The sequence below is a fragment of the Onychomys torridus genome, chromosome 18, assembly GCF_903995425.1.
Source record: "Onychomys torridus chromosome 18, mOncTor1.1, whole genome shotgun sequence".
Taxonomy (NCBI): Eukaryota; Metazoa; Chordata; class Mammalia; order Rodentia; family Cricetidae; genus Onychomys; species Onychomys torridus.
This window is the reverse complement of record NC_050460.1, coordinates 9,151,434-9,170,980: the sequence shown is the minus strand read 5'-3', so window position 1 is coordinate 9,170,980 and position 19,547 is coordinate 9,151,434. Positions and strand designations below refer to the sequence as shown.

The following is a 19,547-nucleotide window of genomic DNA, read 5'->3' as shown; positions in this document are numbered from 1 at the left end:
TGTCTCCTGGCCCCAAAGGAGGTACATAATACCATCAGGGGTTTGTCACCAACTACAGTCTCAAGGCAATGGACTATGGAAGAAATCACTCCTAGGTCTCCCAAGGCCTATGCAGGTAACATTTGGGCGTATGACACATGTATCCACACATTTGGAGGCATAAGACATGGAGGAGACCTTCACTAGGCCCCATGGGCTGAGCACAGTAGTCTTAGGTGACTTTGGTATCTACCCTACTAGAGCACAAGACAGGCTTGTCCTCAGATTACATGGAGAAAGCTCATCTGGGGACAAGATTTGAAACATTGACAACCACAGCTCTCTATCTGCAAGACATGGATGTGACCTGCCCGTGGTAGCCAGGGACAGGCTGTGGGCTGGGGGAGCAAGCTGCCCTAGTTTCCCCTGGGTGTACACAGATGTGCTAGAGGTTGGGCTGCTGGCAGCTGCATTCCTATCTGTGCAATGAGATAGAACCTTCCTAGATCACAGTGGACAGGTAGGGACAAAGCCTGCAGTTTACCACAACCTCAGTCCCAGTGCTGTAGGTTGGAAAGAAGACCTTTGCTAGGGACTCAGACCTGGGACTGTCACAGTTGATGGTCCTAAAGCTACGGGACAGTGAAAGGATTGTCTTTCCCCCATTAAAGGATACAGTCACCCAAGTCCTCCTATGGCATCAGAGAATTGGCTCTTGGCCCCTAAGACACAATGGCATCTAGCAGTACACTGCTGTGGCAGTTTGGGTTGGGGATGGGGTTAGGTTAGGGAGTTCCTTCTATAGGACAGAGCAGGTCTTGGCCAGGCTGCTTTTCCAGAAGCCTCTGGCCTTTCCCCCTTCCCTGTTCTCACTCCTGCTCTGGAGGGGTTGAAGGTGCACTTTGCTTTCTTTTCTCTGGTTCCTTGCTGACTCTCATCCTGGCTCTTGTGAGGCACAGCTGTACACAAGGACTTCTATTCAGCCATCTTGGCTGCCTGCCTCTGTGATAAGTTCCTACAAGATGACTGCTGATAGTGAAGGTGTTGAGCTAAAGATGCACAGGCTCCAGGCTAGCCCCAGAGTTGGGGGCTCTAGAGGGACAAGAGATCCTGATAGGAGGTTTTTGTCATTTGTCCATTTTTCTAAAAACACGTTATCAGTAAGTTGAATGTATAAGTGTGACTGTTTCCAGTTAAATGATGTGTTGCATGCCGGTGAGGGGATCTCATTCTCAGCCCTGACTCTCAGCTGTGAGAGTCCTCTTCAGCACAAAGTCAGATTCCAGAAGTCAGGGGGGTCACTGTGGGCCTGGTCTCCCCATTTCTAAAGGCAGGCTCCTTAGCGGAGATGAGAGGTGCAGTACTACTTTCCTTCTCTGGAGTGCCTTGTGTTGTTGCAACTAGTGTCTGGTTTGGAAAGTCACGATCCATCCTACCGTGAGCATCCGTATGTCTGCCTCCATGTACATCTACAGAGAGGAGCGGCCAGAAGACTTGAGTTGTCCACACTGCCAGTAATATGCAGTGTGCCTTAGATGGCCTCACTGGAGAGGAGGAAAGGTTGGTGTCTGTTCCCACAGCCTTCCCCTCCAGACTATAAATCAGGCCTGGGAAGACAGTAGTGAGTCAGTAATTTATAGACTATTAAGATGCTTAGTTAGAACTGACTATGGAGCATGTGGAATAGAGAACACATGTTTCCAAAAGACAAACAGACCCAGCACAGCTCTTCCTTGGCTGAACCAACAGCAATCCATTAACAGGACAAAATGGGATGCCTTATTTTGCATATCACCCACTTCCCCAAAATAGACTCCCTAACCACTTGTTAACCACACTGACTTTACTAGACAAAGTGGTCGCTCAAGCTTTGCCACCAGAACTCTTCATATTAAGCACCCTATTAGCTTGTAGCCAGCAGTCTACAAAACAGGAAGAAAGCCTCTGCTTCCTTTCCTTGTCTGACTTGATGTGATAATTCATTGCAGATTTCTTTGTCTTTGCCAGAGTGCCTACCGAAGGAGTGGGATGGCTTTCCTGGCCTGCTGAGGGACCGTGGCTGTGCCTGCTGCAACAAGAGAGGGGACAGTACACCGAGGCCATTCTTCCCTGGCCTGGCTGAAAATAAAATATGAATTCACCTTCTTCTGCCCTAGGGAGTGGCCTGCTTGGTTTTGATTCTCAACTGCCTGGCTGCAGCTCTTCCCAGCCTCTTTAGCCTTGTTGACTGAATGGGCCATTTGCCTAATTAATGGCAGGATGTTGGGGATGGTGTGTAGGTGGACAAGAATGCACAACACAATTTTGAATTTTGAATTGGGCCTGGGTTTGCTGCCCTCAGCTCATAAATCTTAAATGCAGTGTTATGCTTTTCTCCCTCCAGTGTTTAGTCTGCCTTTTATATGATGCCTTTTTATGATTCAGATTGGGACAAAGAGACAGAGTGAGTCAGTCTTCCCTTCCCAGTGACCCACCAACTGTGCTTTCCAGCATTGTTGATGGTCTCGGTGTGCACTTTAGAGACACAGTCATTCTATGACCCATCAGAGATGGACCTGGCAGGACAAACCACCTGTCCCCATCTCCCATCATACACTCGCCAAAGGGGTCGGTCAGTCATTTCATGCCTTCCTCCTGCTACTTCACAGAGCTTGCTTCATCCAGCTTCACTTCCCCACTTTTCCAGATGTGCCTCCCCTAAGCCAACACACACATACCACGCACACACAGGCACATGTGCACACACATGTACATGCACACCACACACACACACACAGGCACACACACATGCACACACAGGTACACATGCATGCATGCATGCATGCACACACACTTGCATACACATGTACATGCCCACCACACACACACACACACACACATACACACACACACACACACACACACGCACAGGCACACATGCATGCATGCATACACACTTGCACACACATGCACATCACACACACACCCTTCAGAAGGAAAGTCAAAAAGGAAGAGCACAGGATCCTAAGCTTCACCCACTCCCTCCCAAGCTCTCCCCTAGTCTGGAATGGGCTGATACACTGCCAGCTGGGAGCAGCTGACTGCCCTTCTGGCATGGTCTCCAGTAAATGAGGAAGTGTAACCCCTGGGAACAACCCAAAATATAGCAGATGCAGTGGTGCGGTTCCTGATTGAATATGAATTGCACAGGAGGAAGTTATGTCTTTAATTCTGTAAGAGCTCCAGGTAAAAGAGAGAAAAGAGCAGACATTTTCTGTGTGAACAAACCCTGCAGAGTCTCAGCATGCTTGTGCTGTGCTGTTCAGCACTGCCATTTACCTGATGTGCAGTAATCATTCTCGGGGGGAAATGTGCACGTTAGGAAAAATGCAGATATTTAATATCAAAAATTGCCAAAGGGTTTTGATGTTCCACCCATGCCTGTTGGGAAGTATGATTAAACTTTTCTTTTATCATCGCTCTTATTTTCCTTGCCGTCCTAATCATGGAAATTAGAACCCTGCAGCAAACATCCTCACTTCGGAAATGGCAGCACTTCCTGTATTTGGTTTCCATCTGCCAAGCTCATAGAAGGTCTGAAATTTTCAGGGACTAATTTTTACTATTGGAAACTCATCTCTGTCCCACATTATATATTTGACAGTAGCACAAGCCAGAACATGCAAGGCTTTGTTTTTCCTTCATCTTACTCTCCTAACCTCCTTGTAGTCCCAGGGAAGGAAGACTCAACGTACATTTCTCTCAGAAACACGACAGCTCTGTGTTTTTGTTGGTCTGCTGTATGTTTGTCTATCTTGAACCGTCTGACAGGTAATTATTTATAAAATCTGGTTTTGCCCAGCGAGTTCACATAATACCTTTCACTTTTCATCATAAGCCAGAAAGCTGAATTTAGAATAAAACAAGGTCGTTTATGTCTGTCCTGAGCCAGCCTAGATGTGCCCATAATTGCTCAATATTAATATTTTAATTCTTTTTCTTTCCTACACTTAAGTTCTTTTCCTTATCCTTAAAACAAGACTAAATTTGAAGTAAAACAAAATTTTATGAATAGTGTATAGATAAAAACCAGAAGGAAATCTCAGAAATAACCTTCAGTAAACTGTCCCATAAAATTAAAGTGCCGCATACTGTCATAGTTAGAGAAGACAACTATGAGGGTCATTGAGAATTGTCACACACTTGACAGAGGGAAAAGAGCCTGGCCAAGATGGGGAAATGACCATCCTGGATCACTCACTCAGCCATGGCCTAAAGAGACCATGCATGATAACCTACGGCCCCTCATTCTCAGCCCACCACCCTGTATTTACATGATAATATTACAAAGACACACCAGCCTTCTCATATTTATCCCACACAATAAAGTAAACTTATTTCTTAGTGATACTATAATTATAGATAAATCCTAGAACATAAATGTGAAATCATCTTAATGAAATCTTAAGTAGACTATGCCAGTAAATGAGCTGTCTATACATGCATCTCGACTCGGAGTCATGCATGAATGCACAGTTTCTGTCTATACGTGCATCTCGACTCGGAATCATGCATGAATACACAGTTCCTGTCTATACGTGCATCTCGACTCGAAGTCATGCATGAATACACAGTTTCTGTCTATACGTGCATCTCGACTTGGAGTCATGCATGAATACACAGTTTGTGTCTATACGTGCATCTCGACTCGGAATCATGCATGAATACACAGTTTCTGTCTATACGTGCATCTCGACTTGGAGTCATACATGAATACACAGTTTGTGTCTATACGTGCATCTCGACTCGGAATCATACATGAATACACAGTTTCTGTCTATACGTGCATCTCGACTCGGAGTCATGCATGAATACACAGTTTCTGGGTGAGTTCTCGTTGTTGTTAGTATTTTAGAGATCAAACTTGAAAATAAGTAAACCCACAAATAATAAAAAAAACTTTTCTTCTGGAAAATTGATGCTGCCCTCTAGACTAAGGGTAAAGGAAACAAAAATACTTCTGCCACCTAAATTTAGAAGTGTGACTTTCTGGAAGTGCCTTTTAGAGGTCATGTCACTGACCTTTTCTGCCACATGATAATAGTTGAGATTCAAAAACAATGTTCCAATTTTAGGGGCCAAGGTTTTTATTTTAAAAAACCATCAGAAGTGCAGATATTTTCAAGCAGTCTATAGTGTTCCTGTGTTACTGTTTATTCTTTGTTTTTAAAAAATAATAAACAACCCACATTCAATGTTTCCCACATAGAAGATAAGAAAACATAACTGGTGATCTGTGGCCTGAAAGAAAGTAAGTTTGTCTAGAGACTGTAAAGTTCAAATTTATTAATTTTTTTCAGTATAACTCCAAAATGAGGCTCGTATAACCCTTGTGTGAAGTAAATCAGTCACTACAGAGAATGTGTGCTCTCATCTCCTCCTGGACCACAGATAGAGCCTTCCCAGGTTGCATCTAAGTTCTCCCATCGACCATGTATACATCTCGTAGAACCTTTTATGGTTTCCTGTGTGCTCTGGCTGAGTATTTCATAGTACATAAACACTTCTACACATAGTGTAAGGACAGTGAGTGGCATGTGTCTAAAGCAGCGCCCCGCCCTGAGCTGAGTCCCCAGCAATGTTCTGTTCCACATGGAACCCCAGCTGAATCTTCTCTGCTGTTGCACAGTGGTAAGCGGCCGTCACCATGCAGTTGTGTCCAATAAAGGAGAGACTCTCTACAAGGGTGCCCAGCCAAGCTTAAGCAACAGAACCATGCTGTGGGAGTTGGATGTAAAAATGATGGTAAATAAGGGCCAGATGCCCTGGGAAACTCAAATATCAAGTCATATCTCTTAAAGTGAGTCTCAAGTGTTGTGAGCAGGATAGTGGTACTGTGGGTGGGGGGTCATGGTTTTAAGTATGAAACAAAATATCAACCATTCAAATTGTCCTAAGTCATGGAAATTTTGGCAATTGAAGCATAACGTAGAATGGTCAATTCTTACAAGGGGACAAGAACACTGCGTATAAAACTGCTGTGATTCTGTTGAGAGCCTTTGGTGTGTGGTCCCTTTTGTGCTTGTGACCACACAGCTGTCACTCTTCTCACTGTCCCCACTAAGAAGTAAATGTAGAAAAATATAGGGAAAGGAATGAGTGGAAGGACCGAAGCATAGTTGTGCACATCCACTTGCTGTCAGAAGCTACAGTATCTGGGCCTGGAAAGAGCGTTTCCTGTCTATCAGAAGGACCCAGCATCCTGAGGGGTGGTTCTCAGGTGTCTGTAAGTCCAGCTGCAAGGGATCCAATGCCTTCTGGCCTCCGTGGACACCCAAACACATACATGCATACAATCACGCTGATGCACAATACCAGTATGCTCATGCAGACACATAATGCATAAATAATAAAAACATTAAAATTTGAAAATAGTATGTCAGCAGGTTCATCAGTGACATAATAATCAGAGCAAGCTGCTGTGAGTGACGCCTCGTGGGTCACCTTGAAGGCTCACCATGCTTTCTGAGGTGCACACAGTGTGGCCCAGAGGCAGGAGAGGGAACTTGGCAAGTTAAGTGTCTGTGCCATTATCCAGAATGGAACTGGCATCTGTGCCCAGCACTTTGACCCCACTGTTCAGCAGCATGGAATATATTAGAAACTTCTGGGAGCATAGTGAAGAGAAAAGCCTTTCTCATACCGAAAAACTTCATTACAAGAAAATTTCACTGTAGCTTAAAACAGTCCTTATCTGTACATTATGTAAGTAATATAAAATAAGATATGTACCAGGCAGTGGTGGCACACGCCTTTAATCCCAGCACTTGGGAGGCAGAGGCAGGCGGATCTTTGTGAGTTCGATGCCAGCCTGGGCTACAAAGTGAGTTCCAGGAAAGGCACCAAAGCTACACAGAGAAACCCTGTCTTGGAAAAAAACAAAAAACAAAACAAGATATATAATAGAATGCAATAATATAGTCTGCCAATTCCTCTTTAATGTTTTAAACCTTAAATATATGTATAGAGAGTGTAATACATTTAAGAGTTTGGCAGGAGTCGGGCATGGTTGCTGAGGAATGGGCTCAGTGGGTAAGCGCTTGCTGGGGCAAGCAAGAGACCTGAGTTCAGAACTCCAACACCTTCAGAAAAAGCAGATGTGGCTAGACATGTCTGTCACTCCAACAACTGGGGGTGAAGGATGGAGACAGGAAGAATCCTGAGGTTTGCTGACTGCCAGCCAAGCCAAAAAGCAAGTTCAGGGAGAGACCTTGTCTTAAGGCAGAAAATGAGAAAGCAGGATGCCTAGGGCCATCCTCTGACCTCCACACAGGCACACATACCTGCACACAGACATGTACAGACATAAACACACCACAGCAACAGAGGATCCTTATATAAACTATGACCAGGAAACCCTCAGAAACGCATGCATACACTGCTTCTCCTTTCTGAATTCTGCCTGTATCCAGAAGAATACTTACAAAGGCTGCTATTGTATGCATTCATACAAGTTATCTCTCCGTGTTCCAGAATAAGCCCCGTCTTGTCCACAGGTGTTTGCTAGTGTCCAGAACATGTCTGAAATGGTCTTTTGAAGTGTCTGCTCCTTGATGTAATAGGCCTAGTTTCTCTTAGTCTGGCAAGTTTGTGTGTATATGTTTGGGGGACCTAATGTACAGTGATAAACAAGAAAATGGAAAGAAAGTGGCTGAGTGTAATTTGCAATACAAATTTTTTTTCAGTTCTATCCATAATTAGCAACTTTTTAACCCCAGTTGTGGCTCAGGGCTTAAGAGAACCAGCTACTCTTCCAGACAAACTGGGTTCAATTCCCAGCACCCACATGGTGGCTTACAGCCATCTGTAACTCCAGTTCCAGAAGAGGAGATCCAGTGCCCTCTTCTGGCCTCTGTAGGCACCAGGCATGCATGTGGTACACAAACATAGATGCCAGCAAAATGTCCATACATATACAAATTTTAATTCCACCCTCAGTCTGCTCTGATTCATGCCCTTCAAGATATCAAATGGCAAGGCTGCCTCAGGCAACTCAACTTTCTGTTCTGAGGGCTTTGACTGACTTCCTCCAGCCACTTCCTTTGCAAGGGGTTAGGTCAGGTACTGTGCATTCACTGACCACATATCATCACTCTCCACTGGCCCATATGTGTCCCATTCACCCAGGCAGTTCCTAAACAGCAGCAAATGATGCTGTCACTGGTTTACTTTGCAACGTCTCCACGGGACCTGCAAAGAGTGGAGGAGTCCCATGGGCTCTAGACAGTTTAACCCAGCAAGGGCAGGACCCACATGGGTGTCACTGTCCATGTTCCTAATACCACAGGAGGATGCCAAGACTGAGGGGCCAGATGACAGAAGACCCAAATAGGTGACAGACTCTGTGTCAAGGAGTTAGGAGCCAACTCAAAACTATAGCCAAGTAGTTGTAGCCACACACAAAGGGAGGTAGAAAGTTCTGGGTCTCACTGTGGAAGTCAATATAGAGATTCCTCAAAAAACTAAAATGAAACTATAATACGACCTAACTGTACAGCCTCTGGTTATATTCCAAATGAATCCAAGTCAGCATACCACAGAGGTGCCTGTACAACTGTGCTTCTCATTGCCTTGTTCACAGAAACCAAGCCATGGGACCATTGTATGTGCCCATCAACAAATGAATGGTTAGATAAAGTCTATACACAGTAAGATTTCACTAAGCTGTGAGAATAGTGAATTGTGTCATTTGCAGGAAAGTGGCTAAACAAAACAAGCCAAGTTCAAAAATAGCAAGTTTTCTCTCATAAGATGCATAGATAGATGATAGGTAGGTAGGTAGGTAGATAGATAGATAGATAGATAGATAGATAGATGACAGATGCATAGATATAGATATATATATAGAGAGAGAGAGAGAGAGAGAGATGGAGTACAAGAGGTACTATGAAGGAGAAAATGGTCTAAAGAGAAGGGGGCAAGATAGGGTGATAGGAAGAAATAAAAATAGCACTCTTCCCTCATACAGTATACACACATATGTATCTGAAAGCAGAAGGGGAACTAGTGGAGGGGGGCAAATATGAACCACAGCCAATGACACCTATGGGTAAAAATGCCATACTGAAACCCATTATTATGCATGCTAACTAGAAATTATTAAAAGCCTCACCAGACAGTGAAATGGGTGAGATGTGGCAGCTTCTCACAGCTAGTGTTCTGAAGCTCACAGGCTGGAGGTGAGGCTCACTTCTGTGCTCAGTGTGGGGGTGAATGAAGTCTCATAGGCACTCTGTGTGTATGGGGGACACAGGGAGATCAACCTGTCTCTTCTCTACCTGCTCTCCCTCCTTTCTCCTCCTGGCAATGGCCTCTTCTGCTTCCACAAACTCCTTCAGCCCCTGTTTCTTCCTGGGCCCTGTCATCTCTCCACGCGCCTTTAGCCTGCGCCAGATGATGATTTCTTGTGGGCCAGTCTTGAGGCAGCACTTCACTTTTATCCCCACATGCACAGGTTTTATATTTAACAATCTTCTGGTGTTGGCTGATGGAAATTCATTTACACTTGAGCTCAGAAGCCTTTGAAAAAGATCTGCTTAATCTCCTGTCACTGCTCACTTAACTTACTCACCAACATCTCTGAACTGCAGAAGACCACAGTTTTCCTCCTTAAAGACAAACACTGTGTCGGAGACCAGCGTGCTCTCTCCTTACTTTCTCACTGCTGTGACAAGCACCTGAAATGGCACCTTAAGGAGAGAAGGAATTATCTTGGTTCACAATCCACTTTGTCCAGAATGCATGGTAGTGGCACTGGGGATGCAGCTGCCCACACTGTCCACAGTCAGGAAGCAGGGAACGAAGAATACCAGTTCTCAGCTGCCTTCCTCTTTGTTTCTTCTTTCTTATTCAGTCTGGGATCCCAGCCCCATGGGGTATTAATGCCCATGTTCATGGTGTGGCTTCCTTTCTCACACCTAGGCAAGTGAGCATAGGGAATAGTGTCGTGACCTGGGACTCCGCTTGGCTTGGGCCATACACACACACCTCTTCTAACAATGCACTTGGGCAGCCTAGGGCCCTTAACTTCATGGATTATGTGCATATCTCTCCCTAAACAATGCACCTAGCAACCTGTTAGCAACCTAGGACCTCTGCCTGCTTTCAGATGCACACATGCCTCCTGACTTCAAATAATGGAATAAATTTCTCCTTCTCTTAATGAGGCAGGATGGTTTCTAGTCAATTATATGTCTTGGGTAGAACAGCCAGTCCAGCCTGAACTGGTTTGGGGCACATGCACAAAATAGCAAACTGTTCTCTGAGTGTTTTCGGGGAGAATTTATTTCCAGCTTATGCCTATGCATAATTAGTATGCATATGATTAAAATCAAATGCATTATGGGACAGGATATGCACAGTTGAGAAATAATTATATAACTTGAAAACTGACGACCAAAATAGAGAACCATCCAAATTATACCCCTTAACAACCAAGCACCTCCTTTTCTTGAATCCCATGAAAGGAGACCCCAAACAATAATCAATATCCTTTAATATGTTCATTCACAGGGCCTAGTGTCAGTCTTGACAGTATTTATTTCTGATATGTACAATCTCTTTACATGGAATAAAGTTAACCTTGCTACTTCTGTAAGTTTGTATGAGTGCTTACTTCGGTCTTACAAATAAGAGACCAAACCCCCAGAAACACCTGTCCCAGACCACACCTAGTGACAGAACCCCTCTGAGAAAACCTTTACAAATACTCATGGATGTCTTGGGGTTTCTATTGCTGCAGTGAAATACCATGATCAAAAGCAACTTGGAGAGGAAAGGGTTTATTAACTTATGCTTCCACATCACTGTTCATCACCGAGGGAGTTGGGACAGGAACTCAAACAGGGCAGGAACCTGAAGACAGGAGCTGATGCAGAGGCCACAGAGGGTGCTGCTTACTAGCTTGCTCCTTATGGCTTGCTTAGCCTGCTTTCTTACAGAACCCAGAACCACCAGCCCAGGGGTGGCACCACCCACAATGGGCTGAGCCCTCCCCATTAATCACTAATTAAGAAAATGCCCTACAGGCTTTTCCTACAGCCTACCTCATGGAGGCATGTTCTCAATTGAGGCTTCTTCCTCCGATGACTCTAGCTATGTCAAGTTGACTTAAAACCAGCCAGCACGATGGATGTTTGTCTCCTGGGTAATTCTAAATCCAGTCATGTTGACAACAAAGATGAATGTGCCCAGGCCCCATGCGTCAAGTTTCTCAGGGCCTTTGTGAGTAGGTTCCTGTGACTTGAGTCTTGTTTGCTGAGGCTAAGGACCTCATAAAAAGACAGCCTCGACCACAGTTGCACTGCTGCAGGCTGGAGAACTTCGTGTGCCATCTGAATCTGCACATGCTTAAAGAAGAATTGCACACTACTAAGACATTACACTCTTCAATGTGGCTCATCTTAGAATGTGTCTCACCTCTCTCAATAATTTCTTATAAAGACTATGAGTGTTTTGGGATGAGATTTCATTTACTAACAGAGAACTTATCCTCTGAACTTAACCAAATATTCGAATTAGGGCTAAAAATGAGAGTTTTGTGACTGGAAGTGATAGTTTCCCACTAAAGAGTAGCGTCATTCATTCGAGAACTCATAAGCACCTATGCAAGCAAATTAATATGGAGCATTACCCTAGTCCAGGACCCAAGGGGATCCGTGGAATTGTACCAAGAGGCTTATACTGACACTTAGATCTACTTCTCTATAGAGTAAATAAAAACATGTTTTGCCCAGACAAATGTCATCTTATTTTAAATAAAGCCATATGTGCCATTGTGGTTTATGTAATATACATTTATTTAAAGGCCATTCCTAGATGGTTGATACACTTCATTGGTAACAATGCTTGAATAATGTGGTGAGGCCTTGAGGTTCCTTCTCCAGCCTGATGGAAAGAAAGAAAGATCCTGCAATCATAGTAGTTGGGTTTTTTTGTTTGTTTGTTTGTTTGTTTGTTTGTTTTTTATTTAAGAGATAGTAAAAGCCTGCTGGGTGTGGTGGCACATGCCTGAAATCCCAACATCAAGAGGCTGAATAAGACCACAAATGTGACCTAAGGAGATGGCTCATTGGAGAAGTGTTCCACGTGCAAACCTGATGACTTGGGTTTGAATCCCCACAGAACCCACATTTAAAAGCCAGTTTGCAGCACTCACATGGAAGCTCACAACTGTCTGTAATTCAAGATCCAGGGGATTCAAAACCTTCTTCTGACCTCGGTGGGTACCAGGCACGCATGAGATGCACAGAGATGCATTCAGGCAAAATACTCATAAAATAACAATGCTTTTAAAAGCCAGATATAGTAACACCTTTGTGTTCCTTGTGCTTCTACAGGGGTAGGGATGCAGACAGAATTCCCATAGAATGTGGGCAAACAAGGGACCCTGCTTCAAATATGGTGGAAAGCAAGGACCAGCATCCTGGGTTGTTCCCTGGTCTCCACATGCACACTGTGGCATGTGGACACCACCACCCCTGTACACACTCTATGCAGTCAGGGTAACCCTGGCCTATATACGGCCCTGTCTAAAAAAGGGGGAACATGAGCCAAACAACTTCATTAATAAATGACTCTCAAACAAGCACACAAAGGCAACTGTTACATGTACAGCTCTAGGGTGCCTGTGGTGGTCTTGGATTCTCAATGCCAACTGGAGTATGTCCTCCAAAAGCTCTGGGCTACCTTATCTTAGATGTAAGTAACTTTTTTTCTATTGACAAAAGTATCACCTGAACTTTTTTCATACGTCTTATTTTGGGGGAAATTTATGACATTTTTAACTTTAGGAAGTTTTGCTTTCCCTGACATTTTATTACTTTGCATATTTGAAACATTTCAATCCCAGACAATAAATATTATGCGATTATTGTTTTCATATGAACAGGCTATTTCCTCCTGAATTTTCTAACCCCCTTTTCCCAGCTTATGATAGTAAAAATTTATTAGTAACAGCTTTTCCAGAATCGCACACAGTGAACATGGGAAGGAGAGGCAGTAAGAGAAGAGGCCGGCGGTAGAAATGAACGGAGGTGTGTGGCTTTCCTGTTCAGTTGAAATGAAGATTATATTTATTCTATAAATCATTTTTATGATCTGTCGTAACCAGTTATCCTATTCAATAGCATTCTTACATCATTATTGGGAAACAAAATGAATCTCAGTAAGCCAGATGATGTTAGCACACCACAAGCGAGTCTTCGTGGTTTGAAAGCATCTCCCCTAAAAAGCTAGCTTCAGGGATTCCTCAGCTCAAAAACACCTCTCTGGCCATTCTCTAAAATCCTGAAATTTCAACCTCTGGCCCAGAATGCCATATTCCTGGTTCCTTCCTCGCTCTAATCCCTACTGTCTGTTAACAAACCATTTCACTGATGTATTTCACAGTCTCCTTCATCTAGAACATAGACTCTGCAGTCAGTAGCTGAATCCTCCTTGCCCACTGCTGTTCCTGCTGCGCAGAACTGTGCCTGTCACCATAGTCCCTGTTCAGTCAGCATTTGCCACCTGAATGGAAGAATGTTCAGTACCTCTGCAAACCCCTGCAAATCTATTCCCATCCTGCCTCAGCTCCCAACAGGAACCCTCCCCTACTCCAAAAGTCTTCAGAACTTCTTCCACTGTTTCTCAAGATGGCCTTTTAAAAACTCTTTTGTATTTTGGGACCAAGATGGCTTGGTAGGTAAAAGTACTTGTCAACAAAAGTTTGGCAACCTGAGTTCCATTCCCGGAGCCTCCCAAGAAGGGAAGAACTGATTCCTCACCCTTGTCCTCTGACCTCCATATGTCCTCTAACTATACTCACACACATGCACAATAATAATTAAATGTTTTTTTAAAGTTTTACATTGGGGGCCAGAGAGAGCTCAGTAGTTTAAGAGCATTTGCTGTTCTTGCAGAAGACCCAGCTTCAATGTGAGCACCCATGTCAGATCACTCACGATCATCTAAAACTCCAGTTGCAGAGGATCTGATGATGCCTTCTCTGGCCTCCTCAGGAACCTGCATGCCCATGGTCCTTGTAGAGATAAACAGGCAGGCACACACATAAACTTTTTAAAACTTTATAAAATTTTAAGTTAAAAAAATTACAATTTTGATGCTTCCAAACTCAAATTGCATCTTCAACAGTAAGAAATAAGGCCACTACAATTAAAGTTATGATGCAGTTGGTTTCTAGCAATGTTATATAAACTTTATAGCCATACTCTATCTCCCTGCTTATTCACATTTTCATCTTACGACAGTGTTGGGCTGGCATTTGTCAAGTCACATCACAAACTTTTTTTAGATGGCCATCCATTTTTTCTGTTAAAAAAATATCAGTTCAAAAAAAATGAATTTAAAGTAGTATAGTTTATACTTAGTGATACTTTTCAGATGAAAAGTACAATTCATTGACTTTTAACAAATGAACACAATTGTATAAGCACCATTACAACCAAGATCCAGGATTCCAAAACCCCTCTCCCAGGCCCCTTTGTAATTGGTCCGCTACCCTGTCACTCCCAGTATTGCTGCTGCCTTGTATCGCTGGTTTTACCATTTCCAGAATGGTACACAAAGTACAGTGGTTCCATGTGAGGTTGAGTTCAAGACGTCAGGCTTCTTTTACCTAGCACAGTGCTTTTGAGGCTCATCCATCCTCTCGTGTTTTAGCACCACCTTGCTTTTGATGGCCAATATTCCACTCTATGGATACCCTACTGCTCGATTATCTATTCACTACTGAGCTCCCATTCAGATAGCTTCCAATCTTTAGTTATTAAGGTTGAAGTTGTGAGAGTTGTGGCTAGACAGATCTTTGTGTGGACTGGTTGATAAAATTCCTCCCCTGGGGGAGTTGTGAACAAGGTCCCTTCCTCCTAAGGTCCCAAGGACAATCCAAAGTATAATCCCACCACAGTTCACCCAGGGGGACCAATGAGTTTATTGAGCTTATAGAACATGGGTAAAGGGCTGCTTGAAGGAGCATGGATGACTCCTAAGCAGCCATACTGGAAAGTCTTCGCCCAGCATGAACAATGGCTTCCCTATAGCCTTAGAGGTAGTATACCCTCTCTTGTGGTCCTCCCTACCCTGTAGACTCTAGCAGCACACCTAGACTCTGAGACTGCATACAAGTAGGGTAAGATTGCATACAAATGAATGGCTGGACACCCAGGCGAAGGTCCAAAGACCTCCATGTCCCCTCCTTCTAGGAGGTGATGTCAACAGTCCACAGCTGATTATGACTGACTCTTCAAAGTAGACACAACCAATCCCATGAAGATGGCAGTAGATGGGCTCAGAAGTCAACTCCATACAATAGACTGTTCATTTGAATCGACTAAATACACAGGACTGGGAAAGAGTCATGGTAACATGGTAAGCGAATATCTGAAATTATTACATATCAAGGTAATATTGACGTTAAAAGAAACTGCCAATATGTTTGCCTAGTAGCGTTTGGCACTCACTCCAGAAACTTGATATTTTTTACTGCTTCATAACCTTGTGGGTATTTGGCATGTAATTTCATTTTCGTCCATCTACTAGGCCCTAGACTGTGTCACTGATTTCTCCAAGGACTAAGGCTATTATCCTCTGTGTGTTCCTTGTCTCTTGAAGTGTTTGTTCACAGACACTTGGAAAAAAAAACCCAGTTGTCTTCATATGACAGTGTGGTTTCAATACAGAGCCTTTATTAGAAATATAGTTTTCACCTATTTTATCTTTTTTTGAGGTCCTTTTTTCCTAAATGTTTCTTTGGAAAGGCTGAAGTTTGAGATTCTGAAGTTGAATTTATCAAATTTTCTTATTTTGTGGTTCATGCATTTTGCATCTAAGAAACCTGTATCTAACCCAGATACACAAAGACTTTGGCCCGTTTTCTTCTTGGTGTTTTAAATTTTAACTTTTAGGTCACTGATTCATTTTATGTTTATTTCTGTGTGTGAAGTAAGGGTCTAGAGCAGCATTTCTCAATCTGTGGGTTGTGACCCCTTTGGGGGAGTCAACCTTTTCACAGGGATTGCTTAAGACCATCAGAAAACACAGATATTTACAATACAGTTCATAACAGCAGCAAAATTACATTTATGAAGAAACAAAATAATTGTATGGTTGGAGGTCACCACAACATGAGGAAATGTATTAAAGGGTTGCAGCATCAGGAAGGGTGAGGACCACTGGACTAGAGTTCTTTCTGATTGGATATTGATGCCTGTGTAAAGACCATCTCTTAAGACATCCCTTTTCCTGCCAAGCTATTTTGGTGACCTTGCCCTAAACCAATCTGCAAAAGTGTGAATCTGATTTACATTCTGTTTCACTGGCCTATATGTGCTCTCCTTGCGACAGCATCTCTTTATTGTTGTGGCTAGACTAAGTTAGGAAGTCAGGACCAGATAAATATTCCTAGGGTTTTCATTGGAATGCCTTGAATCTATGGCCAGCTCCAAAGGAACTGATAACTACCATTAATCCTAGCAAGTGAGAGTGGTGTGTACTGCTTTCCGCTTGTTCTGCTTACACCACTCACTACTGTTTCGTGGCTTTCAGGGTATAAACGTAGTCCCTGTTCTGTTGACTCACACATGGCTGCATCATGGTTAATGCCATAAGAGTGATTGCTTCTAATTCACTGCCGACATTTGGAAATTCGTTGTTTTTAGAAAAAATGTTTTGCATATCAAACTTTTATGGGGAAATCCTACTGAACTCACTCACTAGCAGTAACTGTTTTGTGGGGTCGGAGTAGATTTCCTGGGATATTCTACACAGATGATTGTTATTTGAGGTTAAAGCAATTTTTCCTCTTTTCTAACCTGTGTGCTATTTAGTTCTTGTCTTATCACAGCGACCAGAATCTCCAGTACAGTGCTGAGCAGCGATGGTAAGGATGGACAGTTTTGCCGTGTAGTTAGCCGTCAGATTTTTCCATTGCTGCTCTTATCACATTAAGGACATTCTCATCTATCCCTTCTTTGCTGAATGATTTTACAAAAATACCAATCATACTCCCCAAAACTGTCCAAGAAGGTCTGAAACACTCAGGCTGGGAGGACACCTCAGTGAGTAAGGCACTTGTGCAATTGTGAGGACCTGAGTTCCCATCCCCAGAACCCATGGAAAGCCAGGCACGTAGCATGCATCTGAAATCCCAGTGCTCCTGTGGCATGATGAGGAAGGAGGACAAGAGCGTCTCCAGAAGTTCGCTGGCCCAGTTTCCTGGTATACACAGTGACGAACATCACATAAGGTGGAAGGAGAGGCCATGGCTGCGCTCATTCTCTGACATCTACACATGTGTTACCACCTGTGCACACCTGCACGCATACAGATGTGCACAAAAGGAAGGGAGATGGAAAGAGAGTCTAAGAAACCATCAGAGCTAAGAAGAGCCTAAAGAAACATAGCACAAGTGTGATGTTCCAGATCCATGGTGTCTAACACCCTCTTCTGACTTTCTTGGGTACCTACACAAACACACACACACACAGACACACACACTCAAATAAAACAAATCTTTCAAAGAAACCACCCCGAATTTACTGAGTTAGTAACACATGATTTACTACCCTCAGAATTCTGGAATCAGGATTCCACAGGCCTTGACTCGATAGCTCTGCTCCACTTGGCTTCATCGGGTAACATGTCACTCAGCTGCCTTCTAGCAAGCAGCCTAGGTAGGCCAGAAAGGTCCAAAAGGCTGTCCTCATCTAAGAGGCACCTTGGTGGCTTCCTCAACATGGCCTTTCTCCTTGCATGTCAAGCTCTGGCTCCCTCTCAACATAGTAGCCTCAACGTGATTGGTTGAAAATGCAACTGCCTTCCAAGAAGAGGAAACAGAAACTGCTGTGCCTCTCAAGACTCATCTCAGGGGTCCCGCAACCTTGCTTCTGCTGTGTTTTACAAACAGAGCTAGTCACAAGCCAGTCCAGATTAAGGAGAAATGAAATAAACTGTGAAGGAGAAGAACAGCGGTGAGTTTGCAGCTGTCTTTGATTCACAGCATGGGCTGTAGCAATCTTTGTTTGCTTCCTGTCTGAGTTAGCTTTAACCATCAGCCTGACACAGCCTAGAGCATCTGAGAAGGGAGTCTCAACCGAAGGACTGCATAGATCGGATTGGCCTGTGGGTGTGTCTGTGGAAGATTGTCGTGGTTGTTAATTAATACGGGGGGGGGGGGGCAGCCCACCATGGGCAGTGCCATTCCTTAGACAGGTGGTCTTGAACTATGTAAGAAAGCTACTTGAGACTAAGCAGCACTTGGCCAGCAAGCAGCATTCCTCCATGGTTTGTACTGTACTTCTTTGGATGTGAAGTGAATCCCTTGGTTAGGAGCAATACTACATAGAATAACAAGCAGGTCTTCCTTCAAGTTCCTGCTTGGGATTCCTGCCTCAACTTCCCTCATGATGAACTATTATTGCCCATAAGCTGAAATAAACCCTTTTCTCCCCCAAGTTGCTTTTGGTCATGGTGTTCATCACAGTGAGGAATGGACTAGAAAAGTCACCTTGGGTTAAATTCCTGGGTTTGGAAGTGCTGTATACCTTAGGTGTCCAAGTTGCTCTCTGCCGATCTTAGGACTTTGAATGCTAATGAGTCATGCTTGGAAATCAGCCTCTCTGTGCTTTTACCAATCTTGATGTTTTTCAATCCTTCCCAGTTTAGTGCAGGAGCCTGACCATTGCATTTATTTGTATTTTTGAGAACCACCAAAGTAGAACATGTTTCGTGTGTTCATTGGCCCAGAGTCGATGTTCTTCTCTGAATTGCTTAATCATGTCCTTTGCCCATTCTCCTCTTGGATTGTTTCTTGTTTGAATGTTGACGTTCTTCTGAAATCTGGGTCATTAAAGTTTAATTGACCTCAGACAACCCTGATAGATCTTAAAGTGTTATGAATTATTCTTTTTTAAATATTATGAATTATACATCTTTGGAATAATTTTTCTTTGTTCCCACTGTTTTTGTTTTGTTTTTGTTTTTTTTTTTCCGAGACAGTGTTTCTTTGTGTAGCCCTGGCTATCCTGGAACTCACTCCATAGACCAGGTTGGCCTTGAACTCACAGATCTGCCTGCCTCTGCCTCCCAAGTGCTGGGATTAAAGGTGTGTCCCACCACAGTCTGGCTAATGCGTTCTTGATTTCTCCAGATCGTGTTGTGCTTTTCAGTTTGACCTCACAGTGTTTGGAACTTCAGGTGACCTCATCTTTCAGGTGAAGCCACTGACACTGAAGGAAGAAGGGATGCTGTGCAGAGATGCTGCTGTGCAGACACTGCTGTGAGGGAGACGCTGGAGTAAACCTCTGAGTAAGTTCTCACCAGAAGTCGTTTGGCTACTTTACGGTTAAAGTCTGTGTCTTCCTAGGTCTGACATTAAAAATTCAAGCTAAGGAGCTGAGACATGGCTCACTTGGTTAAGAATCTTCCATGCAAACATGAGGACCTGAATTTGGGTCCCCAGCACCCTACAAAAAAATCTAAGCATAGTCACATTTGTCTATAACGCTAGCTAGAAGGGGGCCAGGCAGATC

The 19,547-nt window shown here is 43.6% G+C and overlaps 1 protein-coding gene across 2 annotated transcripts in view; it reads left to right on the top strand.

The window, feature by feature from the left end:
* Positions 1 to 19,547, top strand: part of Supt3h (SPT3 homolog, SAGA and STAGA complex component) — a 378,162-nt gene that overhangs the window by 355,351 nt on the left and 3,264 nt on the right. Inside the window, exon 12 of one of the 2 annotated variants that reach the window (XM_036167200.1) lies at positions 19,230 to 19,323. In XM_036167200.1, the coding sequence (XP_036023093.1) occupies positions 19,230 to 19,298 (69 nt within the window). In that variant the 3' untranslated portion in view covers positions 19,299 to 19,323. Of the gene's footprint in view, positions 1 to 1,986; positions 2,135 to 19,229; positions 19,324 to 19,547 lie in introns of those variants that run through there. The other variant, XM_036167201.1, reaches the window with a different exon arrangement.